Raw genomic sequence first — 17,772 nt, 5'->3', positions numbered from 1 at the left:
TTTTAAATTAGACTGTTTTGAGTAAATCACCAGTGTCATATAAAGTTATTAAATTTGAATACTGAAAATGCCTATACCATCAATTTTTGGAAGAACAGTCCTTGTCGTTTTCTTATCATTTGATCAATGTGCTCAAAAAGCTTTAAATAAATTATTTTCAAACACACCCTACATTAGATTTAAACAGAAATAACTTGATATATTTATTTCAATCTTAATATCTTTTGAAGTTGATAATAGTTTTAATCAAGTAGTACTATATAACTTATACTTTCCTCTCCTATTATGCAGAAATGCAGCAACTAAGTACTTTTTAGAAATTCATTGTTATTTGGTATAATAATATCATTAAATAATAATTAATCATAAATTTTCGATTCAAATCAATATAATGATATATATTTATTTATTTCAAGGTAAGAGACAAAGAAGAGGAACTGGAAACTGTGATGCAAAAAGTCGACTCTCTCAGAAACGATATACGAAGGGCGGAAAAATTAAGGCGAGAACTGGAATCTAGGGTTGACGAAGCTCAAGCTGAAGCGACTAAAGAAAGGAAATTAAGGTAATAATAAATGAGTCAATCTCTATATCATAGTCTGATATTATTGCAATTGAATCGGTGAGTGGAATAACGATATAACTCCAAAAATATGGTTTAGAGATAATCACAAAAAACTGTTTTGTGGAAAAAGTATTTATTTTACAAGAGTCTTCAACATTGCAAAGTTATATGAAATCGTGTTCTCTAAACGAATATAAAATAAAATATTTTTAAAATTTATTTTTGTCTAAGATGCGGGACAGAAAGTCAGTAGGAGTTATACGGTTTTTCCGCTCATGACCTTTTTCAAATTTTCAATTTTTTTACATTGATCGGTAACATTTTTGTGTATGCAGGCGCAGTCGGTAACGTTGGGACTACTTTAGGTTTGATTAACTTGAAATTTCTTGTGACAACTCCGCCAATATAGTCGCTAGTTATGACATACCCGGGTGTGGAACTGTCATAAATGAATTTCCTGTAGTTTGATATTGCAAATTTAGCTTCTCTTTCATCGGAAGATTGACAAGTTTTCTTGTAGTGGTTGGGCCACCAGTTTTTGTACTCGATTATATCTGTATAGCATATTGTTGTCGTCGTAAATGGTTTTAATTTGCGACAAGAAAGTATCATGTTTTCGTAATGCTCTGGAACATAGATTCTATCATATTTTCTTATAACTCTCTTGAGCGAGCCGAAGTCTCTGTCGCACGGCAAAAAAGAGTGACCACGCACTGGGAAGTATTAATGAATTTTACGCAACCGTTTTGAAGCTGCAAGAGCCAATAAGTATCTCACTATGGTGTTGTTACGGTTCTGGCGCGGGCATCCATCTGAGAATATGTGAAGCTCCTGAATCTCTCTGCAGGCATTTTCTGCACATAATCGTTTATGAATGTACATACTTCATTTGGACCTTTCGCAGCTGACCTTTATGATATGTATAAAAGTGCCCAGTATCTTTTTTTAAATCATGTATTTCAAATCCATACAGCCACAATTGTCTTAAATAAAACATTTCTTGGACGGGTATAACAGGCAGTGGCATATTTTGAATATAGTCAAATACTATTCCACCAACATCATTACGCTCATGGCACAAAGCAGTTATTTCTTCTTTAAGTTTGGAGTAAAATTGTTTAGCCCTACGCTTATGAATCATTAGCTCGGCAGCAGCCACTCTCTTTGCGTTGTCGTTTAAATTTTGGTCTTTAAGTTTTGTACCTAATTCTTTGCATTCTTTCATCTTTAAAGAACTTTAAATAAAATTCATATTTTACTTTATTTTTTAAGTTTGGGTGTAATTTTCCAAAAAGATTATACATAATTTTGACGTTTAGAGCTGAATCAAGATAGTGAACTTCTTTAGAACTGTAGTGAGAGATTTTATAGGAAAACGATTCAATATGTTGTTGTATTTTCGTAATAATCTCGGGTTTTAAGACATGTGGTCGATTATTATGTGTACCACGAAGGTCTTAAGGTGACATCTGAGCAACCAATAGTTTATTTAGTCGTTGTAATCTAGAATTTAATATTGAATGCAGACTAAGAAAAGCTGCCTTGCAAACTGGTTGCCTCTCTAATTATTATTCCGTATGTAATATGAAAAAGTCACTTCCCTATTTTTCATCTTCTTTATCTTTTATCTCCTTATTTATCTTCCCCATCTGGTCGCCTCCTAGCTACTTGTCTACAATCCATAAATCCATGCAAATATTCATCCTGTTCATTTTTTGAACCTTTCTCATAAACTTTTCTTAAAACTGCTTCTTTTTCGTCCGGTGTAAGTTTTGACATGCATTTATTTTTACATCTGAAAAAAAAAATATTATACAAACTGTTAGTAGAATAGAATGTATAAAAAAACTTGAATGTACATTTTCTGTGATTTAAATAAAAATATTCCCTGATCACTTATAATATCAGATATAATATAATACATCACACCGCAAATATTAAGTGTTCATTGTACTTACGTGCAGTCCTCTTTGACAAACTTTTTTCGACTATTTTGCCAGTTTTAGTTGTATATTTTTCTCCAAGAAGACCAGCCTTCTTTCTTTCATTTCGCTTCCATTTTTCAGGGCATGTTCTTTTTCGGCTACTTTTTTCTCTATCTGTACTAGAACCACAGATATAACTAGCTAACGCAACAGATAAATATTCGAATAGCAAAGCTTGTCCCCCGTAAAATCGACGGTCGCACCTGACCGAGACTCGAGCGCCTAATAAAATATACTTTAATGCGGCGCAGCGTTGCCGTATGTTATAATAAATCCGTATTTAATACAAAAAGCCTGTGTAAGAAAAATATTTGTATATATTTCAATAAAGTAAATGGAGTATTTACAAAAGAAAAACAAAATTATATATCGTGTATAGTTTCTTAGAATAGGAGGTATATAAAAGCACATTATAATACATACATAACTATAAATTACTACCTTTAATACAAACTTAAAACCCTTGCAAAATTATAGTGTAAGTTAAGATGTAAGTTAAGTTAAGATGAGTTAAGATAATCAAAAATATATTAAGGTACTTAAAACTAAAAATTGAATAATAACTTAAAAAATAAACAAGATTTGTGTAATATTATACTAAAGAAAGTATAATATTACACAAATTAACCAGTCAAAAACAGTTTGGCTGGCAGAATAAAGCCAGAATGTAATTTTTGTTAGAAAATAACTGGAGATTACGGAAATAATTTTTAAATAGAAAAAAAATCAGTGTATCGTTTTTTTGTCCAATTAAAATTGTTTTCCCTTTTAACACCCCTGTACTTTTAAATCGAACCATCTCTGAGCCTAGGTTAATGTAAATTTCTTTTCTTTTTGCAAGACCTAATAGTTGCCGTTAGAGTTTGTGCCTTTAACCTGAAATGCGCTGTATAATTTATTGTTTTTTATTTATTATTTATGTTTTAAATTTTTAATTTTTTGGGTTTTATTGTGCAAATTTTTTCGGTTCCATTTACAAAATTTATATAAATTAGTATATACAAGTTTTGTTAACAAAAATACCTAATGCTCGTAACAATTATGATCAGATGGTCCCAACCACTTCATATTTTTAGTTAAAATTTTGTTTTTTATTTTGGTACCCACAAATTCCTGATGCTTAATTTTTTCAAACTCGTTTGCAAAAATGTACATACATTTTTCTACAACATTGGTAACATCTGCAGAAGGACTTATCAGATAGTTGTTTTCGTGGCCACCGTAATTCTTATTTAGTATAAATATTTGGGATGGATCGGTTAAATAAGAATCAGATTTTAAAATAGAGGCACAATTTTTGCAATTAAATTTTTCCAAAACTTTCTTAACTAAGTATCCGGCATAATATGAATTTGCACACTCTTCCAAAGCATGGTGTTTGATAATGGGCTCTTTGCTTTTAACTCTTAATGTCATTAATTTTTTCGGAATCTAAAATTTCAATATTATTTTTCGATGTCGTTTGGTGCGCCTCTTTTTTAGGGATATTATTTAAAATTAATTGTTTGTCGACATCATTCTCACAATTGGATAATTTTGAAGGAGTTAGTAAATCTGTTACACTTTTAATTCTAAAAAATAATCGAAAATATCTGGCCGTTGGGTTAAGATTCCAACCAAAGCTCGACAAAGCGGTTGTCGAGCTAAGGAAAAGAAATTTTCCAAAAAATCTTGGTTTAATCTCATAGTTAATAAAAAATTATTATTTTCTTTTTTTTTGGTCTGCATAAAGGATATCTATGGCATTTATAGTTTGAACTAACACTTTAAAACATGGTGGCTTACTTTTGGATATTTTTTTTAATTGTGTTTTTTTATTTAAAACCTCGCTATTTTTTATTATGGATTCAAAAACCTGTTTACCTTTTTGCAAAACATCTATAACTAATGAGTTTTTAAAACTCACTCCACAGTTATAAGGATTTTTAGTATATAATCGTTTGCTACTAAGAGCATCAAATAAATTGTTCATGATGGTTATAAAATTTGAGGTATTAGTACCAATTTTTTCATCAATTATAGATTTTTGAACGGATGTCTTTACAGCTGCAGCCATAGTATTTGGGAATAATTGTAGTGCCAATTTGCAGGACATCTTTTCAAAGGCGTCAGGATTTATATGCTTATCTGTTATTTTTGAAAGCATTCTGGCTGCTTGAGATGCTTTGCCAATTTCGTATATTTTTTTAATAACATCAAAGCAGATACTTTCATTTAAAATTTCAAACCTTATTGAAGACTGCCAGTTATTTCTGACGCTTTTGAAAAGACGAGGGACATCATATAAAGAAATGATCTTTTTTTATTTTAAATAAAAGTAAGGCTTTTCTGCCGTAACACCCAACAGTTTCATTGCGCCTCTATTATTGGTACCCTGATCACAAACCGTGGATAGTGGTAAAAAGCTCATTTTGTTTAGAACAGTTAGAACGTACAAAATAATATTTTTTAAGTTTTCTTTACAGACTGCATTTTTTGAAAAAAAAATATCCTAGTGGAAATTTCCAGGAAAAATATATTCCTCTCATGGAAAAAACGAGAGCGTGGTTGACTTTATTTTGAGTCCTACCAAAAGGGACCAAGTCCTCAAACCCCTCTATTAAATCTAATTTCTTATTAAATTCCAAATTTTCTTTCAAACTTATTTCATTAAATGCTACAAGAATTTTTTTTCATTTTTTGTCATTGCCTGGGCCTTTTGCTGTAAAAAAACTTGAATATCTTCATCAATGCCTGTTTTAAAATCATTTTTCCCAATCCACTTTTGAATTGTTGAAATAGCTGGTAAGATGATGCCTTTTTTTCAGAAATAAATAAGCGGACGGAGATTTATAATAAAAACAAACTAAATTCTCTTTCTTTTTGATTCCAAATCACACGTTTCTTACCTCTTAATTGCATTTCAGCAAAAGTTTTTGCCACTGGAGATAACAAATTTAAAAGCGGTAAGGGCGACGACATTGCAAGTTTGGATTTTTGTATTTTTCTGTGTAATCTAAAAATTCTTTTTTTTAAATTCTTATTCTTTTTAGTAACACGTGTAATTTTTCTTTTTAATTTTAATTTTCTTGGAGTCACAATTTTGTCTGGTAACGAACATAAATTGCTGACAAACTGGTATTCTACACTATTATTATGTTTTCTTCGTTTTGTTGAAGAACTTTTTGGACTAAAATCGAGTAGTGATGTGAGTGAGTGATTTTTGGAGTCAACACTTTTAGACTATCTGGGTAGTCAGTAGCAAAAGGACTGGTTTCATTAAGCGCATAGTTTCTGGGAACGGCATCTTTTTTCAGGTAAAACTGCTTGGATGCACGAAAGTCCTCACTCTTGAAGTGATCCATACAAAGGTATTTATTGCGTAGGGTTTCTTCGGAAAATGTAGCCAATTTAGCGTTTCCTATATAAAGCAAAGAAAAAATATTTTTGTATTTATAAATCCTAATATTATTAAAGTAAATTATTTGTTTACTTTTGAGATTCAAGGTAGCCAAAAGACAAGTGAAAGATAACTTTTTGCTTCTTTTATTGTTTTCCATTTTTTGTTCAATTGTTAATATTGAGAAAAAAATAACGGTAAAGTATTAAAGCAGTCTTAAAAATGCAAAAAATAAATATGGGGCCAATATGAATTTGATTGTAGTGGGCAAAACACGAAGCGTCGCGTGAAAACAAGATCTTCAAATCTTCATCCTAATTACCTTTTTTTATATTATTTAGTATTACAAAATTTGCTAAATTAGAGTTTTGTATTGGGACGGTAGTTCTAGACCGATTTTTGAGAAAAAATATATCAAAATATTGGGACAGAATTGCTGCTTTTAAAAAGTCTTTGTTCTTATTTGGTTGCACCTAAAAAAATTAAGTAATTGTCAAAAAGTGGTTCAATAGATTTTGGAAGAGGTTTTTAAACAAAACAAAATAAAACAGCATCAAAGCTACTTTTATATGGTTATTTAATCGTATATTGACAGATGCGTTAACGTGCTTATCCATGCCACCACTATATTTATCGTTTTAAATTATTTTAAATAATAATCTGTCAACTATTGACGTGCAAGTCACAATAATTATGGAATGGTATATCTTCTTTAAAAATATACTAAAATGATCTATTTAAAATTTAAACAAATATTGGAGTAACTGTTGAACAATTTGAAATGTGAAAAAAAACATTTTTTGGTTGTATAAGTACTCATGAGTTAATTGAGTTATTATTATTGCTTAACCATTATATTATTTTCTTAATTATTATTTAGTTTAGTAAAACGTAAGTAAAGGTAAATTTAAAAATAAAGTTTAATAGAAAAAAAATTAAGTTAAGTAAAATGGTAAAGGCGTTAATTCAATTTAGTTTAGTGCAAAAAAGAACTTAATAAAGTAATGTCGGGAGTAATTATAAAATGTACTTACCAGAATTTATTATCCATTTATCGCATAAATCCTTTATTTTCACTGGAAACCTAAACATTCTAATTGAAGAGTTTCTTCGTGAATTTCGACAATTAAAATATTCACATCTAGAACCACCAGGTCGTTTTTTTGGAAGAGTCTCAATCATTTTAATATAATGTTTTAATCGAAAAACATGAAATTTGGTAAATAATAAAATTCTTAAATATTAAAAAACAACGCATTAACACAAATAAGAAACTCATTCGATCAGCGCAAAACACTTAACCACAAAGGCAAAGTCAAACCTACCAAATTCCCAAAAAGCGCTCTATTTATTTAAACTTTTACTCGGCTGACTGCAGTCTGCTGCCTGCTTCACCTAAACTTGACAACAAGGGCTGAGTAATTCCTCGATGGTCAGCCCGCTCAAAAAGCCAGCTGACATTTTGGGGCCCGCATTTTTACTATTGGAGTATTTATCTGTTGCGTTAGCTAGTTATATCTGTGCTAGAACTCTCACTACTTCTACTGCTAGACATTATGATTTTTATTGAAATTATCAGCAAGTAGGTATTTACACTAAAAGTTTAGGAACAATCGAATACAGTGCAAACTGGCTGTGACTCGTGACTGCTAACTAGTAAACAACATCAAGAAAAAAACAAGATGGCAACTGACAGACTTACCGACTGAAGCAGTTCACGCGCAATATTCCCACATTGGGTGGAAGAACGATATAAAAGCTGGAGTTATACTGTTGTTCCACTCAACGCGAAATTACCCTCTTGTCATAAAGCATATAGGTTTCAAAAGTTATATCGTTTTTCGGTCCATCAGATAGATTTAGTGTTAAAGATCATTTTTGCTATTTCGGTTTAAAATCACTTTTTTTGGAGTTATATCGTTCTTTCACTCACCGATTCAATTATTTTTACAGGGAAAGATCGGAAGAATACTGTAGACAAATGCAGGCTGAATCCGATCGGTTAAGAGTAAGATCGGAACATAGCCCGAGGGATCAGCAGGACTCCTTAAGGCTAAAAGCAGAGCTGGAAAAATTAGAAGTTAGTTTAAAATTTTAATGTAAATTATCATTTTTAAATTTATATCCTTTTAGGTGCAATATAACGAAAGTTTAACTCAGCAACAAACGAGGTATAATCTAGAACTTTCTTCTCTAAGGGAGCAACTGCAAGAAGCAGAAACTCATAGGGATCTGTTGGAAAGAGAGGTACAATATCTTTTAATATTTTTATTCATTCAAATTTTCATTTTGTAGTGTTCATTTTATGTTATTTTGGTTATTATTGTTTATTTTTCGTTAAAATCAGCTCCAATCCTTAAAAGAAAAGTGGGAGAAATATAGGCTGGAGGCCATCGCTGATACTGAGCAAACGTTGGCTGACGTGAACCGTAGACACGAGCGAGAAAAGCAAATGCTCACAGAAGAAAATAAAAAATTATGCTCAAATGTTCATTTTGTGAGTTTATTTTATGTTGTTGCTTAGATGTTTTAGTTAATTAATGCTTATGACAATCATCTGCAAGTTGTAGTAAAGGCTTCACCTTTTCTAACTATTCTTTTTATCATTTAGCTAACAGAATCGGTGAATCGTCTACAATCTGAGCGGGCCAATCTGGAATCGGAATATGAAGCTTTAAGGACGAAACAGGACGCTTTGGGACAGTGGGAATCGCAACTTTCTGAGATCATTCAATGGGTGAGCGATGAAAAAGATGCCAGGGCCTACTTGCAAGCTTTAGCCACCAAAATGACTGAGGAGCTGGAATATCTAAAACATGCTGGTAAGAGTTTTATTTATTTATTTATTCAATAAATCTAAGAAATCACAAATCATAAAATTCAAAAATTAAAACAAAACACAAAAAATTAAGAAGAAAGTTATATGTATGGGAAAGATCTACCATATATAAGTCATGGAGTGAGCAATCTCTTGGGCTCTATGCTCTCTATCTTAATAAGCACCTCCTAAAGCTTAAATAGCACTACACCATTTGTGATACCCTAAATTAGAAGTCTTTTAAGTAGTATTCATCTGTGCAATAAAAAAAATAATATAGGATTAAAAAAATAAAAAGGCTATTTTGTTAAATAAGATGCTCAAAAGACATTGCAGTTTGGGCTAAATAAAAATAGAATTATTTTTGAAATGAATGCACTCTCTGTTATAATTCGTTGCCAAAGATCATCAAGAAAATCTCGTTCTGTTTTAAACACATCAGTTTTCAAGTGACTCCACAAAAAAAATCGAGGGATATTAGATGCTTGTTTAGGTTCATGTTTCCATTAGTATTTAACTAATTTTCTATAAAAGAATGAATGGTGTCGAATACAATTCGTCATTTCGCAATTAAGGGACGATAGGGCTTAGCTAGGTTCGTTATGCGTGAATTAGAACACGATGCACAAGAGTAGTAAACTGATTTATTTTACACGTACACGCTAAACATTATTGCTTAAGACTACCTGAAATATTTATTTAAACGTAATTTATTTACTACTATTTATGTACATACTCATTATACAGAGTGTTTCAGAACTATATGATCAAACTTCTGGGGGTTGTTCAGTGCAACAGAAGAATCCATTTGAGTATAGGAACCCATGTCCGGAAATGCGTCACTACGCCACTACGGCCCTAAGACGCGTTAAAATTTATAAAAAACATTAATTACCTAAATAGGATTTGCTGCATTTATTTTTACCTTTTGTACATGATACCATAACAACAATTGTTTAAAATCAACTCTTATCAATGTCAATTCTCAATGTCATGTTTAAAAATTTTATAGCTTACAATTTTTAAACATTTATTGCTAATGGAAAACTTTACCAATCAAGAATTGGCGGATATGCATTTGGCCTACGGAGCAACAAACTGCAATGCATGAGCAGCATCGCGGTTGTATTATGAACGTTATCTCGAACGACAGCATTCTGGGTACAAAAAGTTTATTGCGGTTCATTGGCGGCTCGCTGAGACAAGCGTGTTTAAAACCAAGATGCATAATATTGGTGTTGCTCGAACCGTAAGAACGGTCGAATTTGAAGAAGAGGTGCTTCAGCGAGTTGCCGATGAACCATCAAATAGCACACGTGACGTCGCTAAGAATATGAATACGAGTAACGCTTCTGTCTGGTGGGTACTACACGAGCAACAACTCTATCCTTACCACTTCCAGAAAGTTCAAGGTATGACTGCAGCCGATTATCATCCTAGAGTTCAATTTTGTCGATGGCTCCTGGATCACATCATTGCACAACCAAATTTTTTACGATATGTTTTGCGGATCGATGAAGCCTCTTTCACAAGAGACGGTATTTTTAATAGTAGGAATAGCCATGTTTGGGATGAAGAAAATCCTTATGCAATTTTTCCAAGAAAACATCAGAATCGTTGGTCTGTCAACGTATGGGCAGGCATTGTTGATGATTATTTAATTGGACCATACCTTCTACCGGAACGGTTAACAGGACCTATTTATCTGCGTTTCTTGGAGGAAGTTCTCCCAGAACTCCTTGAAAATGTTCCACTAAACGTTAGACTGCAAATGTGGTTTCAGCATGATGGAGCGCCAGCTCACTTTGCTGTACAAGTACGCGAGTATTTGGCTCAGCGGTTTGGGCACCGTTAAATTGCCAGAGGTGGAGCAGTTTCTTGGCCTCCTAGGTCACCCGATTTAACGTCGCTCGATTTTTTCTTGTGGGGACATGTAAAGTCTTTAGTCTACGAAACTCTAGTAGAATCAGAGCTAGACTTAATTGGACGAATAACAGCAGCATTTAAAATCATTCAAAACGAGGATCAAATTTTTAGTGTAGTCCGCCGAAACCATGTGCGGCGCGGCGTTTAAATCGGTGTAGTGAGGTTGGAGGAAGACATTTTGAACAATTGTTGTGATGGTATCATATACAAAAGGTAAAAATAAATGCATCAGATCCTATTTAGGTAATTCATATTTTTTCTAAATTTAAACGCGTCTTAGGGCCGTAGTGGCGTAGTGACACATTTCCGGACATGGGTTCCTATACTCAAATGGTTTCTACTGTTGCACTGAACAACCCCTAGAAGTTTGATCCCATAGTTCTGAAACACCCTGTATACTCTACTTATATACTGTGGATCCCTCACAGTATATAAATAGGGAGATCCTGGTTTAGGAACATATACGCTAACCTTTCACGCATCTCTGGCGATGTTGTGAGGTGTGTCCGCTTACTCACCGCGATAATTCCGGAATTGCGAAGTACACCTGATACTCGCGGTTTTGCCAATATAGTTACAATAGTTCATCCAATATTCCCGCCCAAGCAATTATTTTTTCTAGGTACTGTGTGTCCTCGTGAAAATATGCAGTTTTTCATGACACCAATACCTACAACTACATTCATTAACAGAATCATTAAAAAAAACATTCATCAGGAGAACAAACATTTTTAAGCAACTCAGTGGTAAGCTTCAACTTTTTCATTTCCTCTCAAAATTGATTTATTTGATCCTGATTATCTTTTGTACGGATGAAAATTATTTAATTTAAGTACCTTATGAATACATTTATGAGAAATTCCTGTTAACTGAGCCATAGGACAATGTCCCAATACTTCTACTTATGCCGCTTAATCGCGTAATCTATCCTAAACCCCTTTTGGTTTGCCACCGATTCTATTTCTTCAAATTTTGAATAAATCAGTTGCCACACGTAAATGTGACTTTTTTTCCAGGATTTCTCTCATTAAATACAGCAGCAGTGGTAAAGGCGCAACTATTTTTAAAACCAGCAAATAAAAGTTGTTTGAATTCTTTCAGCTAAAATGTTTTGGATTAATAAAAACAAAATAAAACGGTTAACTTCGTTTGAAATTATGTTCAATTAACCGGTTATATTATCTTAGAAATATAAGTTTCTATTTTTTATTTTTCTTAATTTATAGTTTTAAAAATGTAAAAAATATATGCTTTTGATTTTTCAAATTATCTTTAAAAATAAAACTGAAATAGCTAATGTTTATTTAAGGCTACTTAAAGTATTTGGAACAAAAAACAATCAAAAATTATTTTAGAATAACATTTAACGATAAACATGTTTCTGTTACTTAGTATAACAGAATTTAAACTGTAATTTTTGCTCTGTATTAAATTTTAAAAAATATTGCCAAAATGATTACTATTCAACAAGACCTTTAATTTGATGGTGATGCTTTTTAATATTTAGGGGTTGGGGTGCATAGAGCCCAAGAGGTTGGTCACTTCATGTCCTAAATATGCCAGTTCTTCTTCTCCTTACCTACATAACAGGGCCAAATTTAGGTTTTTTGTCTTTTTCGCTTTCAAAGTTACTTATATTGAACATTTTCAAATTGAGATCCTGTATGTTTTATTGATTTTTTGATTGATTAAGATCCTTGATTTCTTAAAAAATAGGATTTTTAGGGCATTGATAGGGCTTCTTATATTGGGGTTTACTCTGTTCCGGATTCTTGGCATCTTCTAAATATCGTGCGGTGTTCCACTTTTCATTCCGGAATGATGGAGAATCAGCTGGTTTCTCGGTGTTCACTATATCGTTACAATACTTGTGTAATTTGGCAATAGATTATGAAAACTAAATAAAACCCTAAGAGGTTACGAACCGAAATTTAAATAATTACTATAGTTCAGCAGTATAACATGTTTATTCGATACGTTACCTGGTATTTAATGTATTTATATTGAACATATTTTTTATGTAGAAGTAAGTAGATCAATAAAGGGTTATCCATTTTATGCTTGGGAAAGTAAAGTTAAATAAAACACAAGATATTCAGATGGAGACCAAATTTTTATTTTGTTTTAAAGATTGAATCATTCCATTATATGTGAAACACAATATCATTTAAATGTCCACCGCGGGACCTCTGACAAACTTCAATCCTTTAAAGAAAATTTTCAATCACTTTTCGGCACATTTTAGGTGATATCTCGGCTAGAACTTGAACTAGAACGAATGTTGGCTTTAAGTTGTTGAAGAGTTTGAGGGTTATTGGCGTAGACACGATCTTTCGCATAGCCCCACAAAAAAAATCCAAAGGTGTGAGATCACAGGATCTTGGGGGCCAATAGATATCACCTAATCTTGAAATTAAACGTCCTGGAAACTTCTCTTGCAAAAGAGCTCGGTTGACCTGTGTTGTGTGGCTTGTGGCCCCGTCCTGTTAGAACCACATGTCTCCCAGATCTTCTTCTTCGATTTCTCTCCAAAAATAATTGGTCAACATGCTTCCATACCGCTCAGAGTTTACTGTTAAGGCTCTCCCACGATTGTTTTCAAAAAAATACGGACCAATGACACCACCACACCATAATGCACACCATACAGTCACTTTTTCGGGATGCAAAGGCCTTTCTACGATCACTTGAGGATTTTCAGAACCCCATATGCGGCAGTTCTGTTTATTTACTTACGTAGCCACATAGCGTAAAATGAGCCTCATCACTGAAGAAAATTCTGCTCGAAAAATGAGCATCAGCAGCTTGTTGTTCAAGCACCCAATTTGCGAATGTTCTGCGTTGTCCATGGTCTGTAGGCTTAAGTTCTTGAGTGAGTTGGACTTTGTACGGATGGAGCTGTAAATCCAAATGCAAAACTCGCCACAGTGAGCCGTAAGACAAACCCAAATTTTGAGCACGCTGAGGAATTGACAAATTTGGGTCTTTCTCCACACTTCAAGCCACAGCAGCGATATTTTCAGCTGAACGAACGTTACGGTGATGCACGTGCCTTACAATATCAGTAACCGATCCAGTCTCTTCAAATTTTCTTACTGTGTTCGCTCTGTATGACGATTATGTCGACCGTAATCAGCTCGTAAAGCTCTAAACGTTGACACAGGAGAATCACCATTTTTATAGAACAATTTGATAATTTTAGTACGTTGTTCGACTGTTAAACGATCCATATTTATAAATGGCAAACCTTTAACTAAAAAAAACGCTTCACATGACGTTTATTTCTGACAGGTGTCAAACGGCAGGGTTGTACTTAGCCAACCTCGAAATGGATAAGTACCCGCTATAAAAGCAGATTCTTAACATTTACAATAAAGTTTATTCTGAAATAGCCTTACGGATGCAATTCTGATTAGCAACTAATGGTTTTATGTTTTTTCTTTACGCACCTTCCCATACAATCATTCTGTACCTCAATAAGAAGTCCTCCAATGACCTAAGATTCAAAAATTACAAACCTAGCACTTAAAAACTCCCCTTAATGTATAACCTTTTTATTCGATTATTTTAAAGTAATATTATGTTCTTTATGCAATATTAGAAAACTACTAATATGTTTTCTTTGACCCCTTGCCATGTAATTTTTTTAATATTGAGCATTACATTATGAGCAGTCAAAAAGATTTCGTTTTCCCGCTTAAAAATTTCAACATAAATTTGACTAAACACGCTTTCTGTAGGAGTTTCTAACACGGTTGGTGGCCCAGACAAGAACTGGAGAAACAGACGTTCCCAAAAGTTGGACAAAATGGAACTGCTTAACCTGCAAAGTTCTTTGCAAAGCGAAATTCAAGCGAAGCAAGCGATAAGCGAAGATCTTAGTAAAACCAGAGAAGCTTTGCTAGCTGCTCAAAAGTAAGGACAATAAATAACAAATATAATTTCTTTGGTCTCGTTATGTGTTACATTAAATAAGTTAAATTTTTTTTGTTTATTTTAGAGATCTTCGCGAATACAGACAACGAAACGAAGCCTTACAACTGGACCTGAAACGAAAAGAGAAACAAATCAAGGACTTCCAAAATAGGCTAGATTCGGAAGGATGTAAGTACCGTACCGTTTTATCAGATTCTTTATTTCTTATTTCTAGTTTGTATTTAAAACGTTTGATTTCAATTCTAATTTAATTTTCTTCGCTTAACTTTCTTTTTTAATTTTTTTTTTATACATTATACACATTCAAATCAAACATTTTAAAGTTTGTGAAACACTGGGGTTGATATATTAATAAATAGAATGATAATAATGAAATTATTTCTTGAAGTTAAAAGAATTGAAATTTTAATTTCAGTCGGAGTTTAAATTAAACAATTGTACACTGTGTCCCATTTTGTATGAGATTGCACGGTATCTCTGTAATTTTTTAAGATATAGCTTTGCGGTTTTCGCGACCCTTTATCACTTTTTTCTAAAACTCTTAAAGCAGAAATGTTCCAACTACTTTTGTTCCTGAAATACAGGGCGAAAACGAGAATATTCACTTTTTGAGATGTTATTATTTCTCAGACCCTGTATAAGAGAAAAAAAAATGAAAACTGCTTATAATAGATATTTTTACATAAAAGTCAGTGGCATATAAAAAAAAAAATTTTTAGAGCACTGTTTTTAAGATTGGGCACAAACTTTTATTTTATTATATTATATTTAGGTATTTTTTAAATGGAACACCCTATATATTCTAACGTCAAATTTTTGCATTTTTTTTCTGAATACATTAATGTATCACAACCTAATCTTTAGTAAATTTTAGCTTCAAAAATCAGCAAAATCCATATTTATGTTTGTCATGAATTTTTTCACACATGCATAAAACCTGAACGTACATAAAAAACGTTTTGTTTATTGCATTCATGGATACTAAGTCACAGAGTAATTACAAATCAATAATGATGGCTGAATAATTCAAAACTTTAAAACTTTTAAAGTATGATATTATAAAATGTCTAACAAAAAACTCGAAGCAACACTGCAATTATATTTAAACATATAGAGAATCGACTTATTTTATTTTGTTAAAAAATTTAAAAAATAAAAAAGATTAAGTTTCCAGAAAGATGTCAGTCATCTTGGGCAATCGGCATCTCGGTTTTCTCGGTAAATTCCAGTTAAAATCCAATCCAGAGTAAAAACAAAAGTGCAAAAAATTAAAAAAAAGCAAATTTAAACCATGTAAGGTAAATATTGTTCGAGAATTGCATTCTGACGATCGACTTAAACCATTGGGATTTTCTTATTGGTTTTTAACCAAATCTAACGAAGATCTGGATTTTGCAAGAAAGGTAATATGATCTGACGAATCCCATATAAGCAGCAGCGGCATATTTAATAGGCAAAATATAGACAGAAAATTACAAAAAGATATTGGTATCAAGAAAACCAACATATTACTTTTGGATGGCAGCAACGAGGCCGATTTAGTGTTTCATGTTTTGTATTCGGCACTAAAATTATATATACAATTTTTGAGGGTAGCTTAACTGCCTAACGAATATATTACATAATAATATGCCAGAGTTGCTGGACGACATACCTTTGGCAGTGGCGGCTGTTCTATGTGTGCTGCAGTGCTGCAGAGCTCCAAAGAAAATTAAATAATCTATTAAAAATATGTATATATCTATAAACCAAAACCCAAAAAAAGAGAAAAAATCTCCGTCCCGCATATTTTTTACACCTAATTTATCAATTAAACAAAACGCAAACCCTCTCGCGTCATCACAGCCGAAGCGCCAGCACCTCCAGTGCATCAGCGAGTCAACAGCAGCCGAGTAAAGTAAAGTACCGTCGACCCGGTCGACGATATGAAATAATCATCTGGTCCACACAATCGTGCTCTACGCGCTCCTTCGCACACCCGCGCTGTTCCCCGCCACCCCCGTGTCTATCGGAATGGTACGCTGAAATAACCCGATAATTCGCTGAATTTATTCCAGCTCTAGGTGGAAAATACAATTTGAGACTTGAGATCGGGATTTTTTTTCGCGGCTTGGCAGTTTTTAGGTAGTTTCGGCGCGGCGCGGAAAACTTGAGCTAAAAGCAAAAGGTAGACCATTGCCAGGCATTATTATTGAAAAAGCTGGTGTAAGTAGAGGAAAAAGTTATACGCGTAAATTTAATAAAGACATTTATTTAAAAAATGAATAGATTTGTGGCTGTAACAAAAAGAATTCTTTATACTGTTTTCCCTGCCTACTTTTTGGTGGCGATAAAGCTTGGACGGAAATAGGGATCACCGATCTAGAACATTTGAGTTTGAAAATAAAAAGGCATGAAAACTCTAAAAGCCATCTTCATAATTGTATGGAATTGGCGTTATTAGGATCAACTAATATAATGACACAATTAGATTCTGCGTATTGGTTAAATATACAAAAACATAATGAAAATGTCCCAAAAAATAGATACATTTTATCAAAAAATTATAAATTGTATTAAATTTTGTGGAGCATTTGAACTGGCTCTTCGGGGACATGACGAAAGTGATATTTCTGAGAATCCGGGGATATTTCGTGGGTTGATCAACTTTTCTGCTGAATTAGATGCAACTCTAAGTGATCATCTAAAGAATTCTTCCGTATTTAAAGGCACCTCCAAAGAAATACAGAATGATTTATTACAGTGTATGCTTGAAGTCTGTCATGAACAAATAATTAAAGAAATTAATCATTCGCCATTTCTGGTAATCATAGCGGATGAAACAACGGACGTTGCTGCAAAGTCTCAAATGGTTGTTATCTTTAGATATGTTTGCGATGGTGAACCAATTGAACGATTTTGGAACTACTTAATTCAAAAGCAATTCTAACTGTTATTGAGCCTTTAATTCCAAATTCGCCCAAGAAACTGATTGCCCAAAGCTACGATGGAGCAGCAGTGATGAGTGGCCACACTGCAGGCGTTCAAGCATTAATAAAAAAAAGTATCCTTTTGCTCACTATGCCCACCAGCTTGATTATGTCTAAAGCTGCTTCTGCAAATAGGCAAGTACGTGTATTTTTTGGAAATGTACAAGACATTTCGGAATTTTTTAATAATTCGC

The 17,772-nt window shown here is 32.9% G+C and overlaps 1 protein-coding gene across 4 annotated transcripts in view; it reads left to right on the top strand.

The window, feature by feature from the left end:
* LOC126741394 (serine/threonine-protein kinase Genghis Khan) overlaps positions 1 to 17,772 on the top strand; it is a 100,597-nt gene that overhangs the window by 34,813 nt on the left and 48,012 nt on the right. For 3 of the 4 annotated variants that reach the window (XR_007662180.1, XM_050447790.1, XM_050447798.1), the window contains exons 12-18: positions 417 to 565; positions 7,883 to 8,009; positions 8,063 to 8,176; positions 8,277 to 8,426; positions 8,541 to 8,751; positions 14,414 to 14,588; positions 14,674 to 14,777. Coding sequence is in view for 3 of the 4 variants with exons in the window: in XM_050447790.1 (XP_050303747.1) it covers positions 417 to 565; positions 7,883 to 8,009; positions 8,063 to 8,176; positions 8,277 to 8,426; positions 8,541 to 8,751; positions 14,414 to 14,588; positions 14,674 to 14,777 (1,030 nt within the window). In the remaining variant the exon portion in view is untranslated. The remainder of the gene's footprint in view (positions 1 to 416; positions 566 to 7,882; positions 8,010 to 8,062; positions 8,177 to 8,276; positions 8,427 to 8,540; positions 8,752 to 14,413; positions 14,589 to 14,673; positions 14,778 to 17,772) is intronic. The other variant, XM_050447809.1, reaches the window with a different exon arrangement.

This window comes from Anthonomus grandis, chromosome 1 (assembly GCF_022605725.1).
Source record: "Anthonomus grandis grandis chromosome 1, icAntGran1.3, whole genome shotgun sequence".
NCBI lineage: Eukaryota > Metazoa > Arthropoda > Insecta > Coleoptera > Curculionidae > Anthonomus > Anthonomus grandis.
Note: the sequence above shows the minus strand (reverse complement) of the source record. Positions and strands in the feature narration are given on the sequence as shown.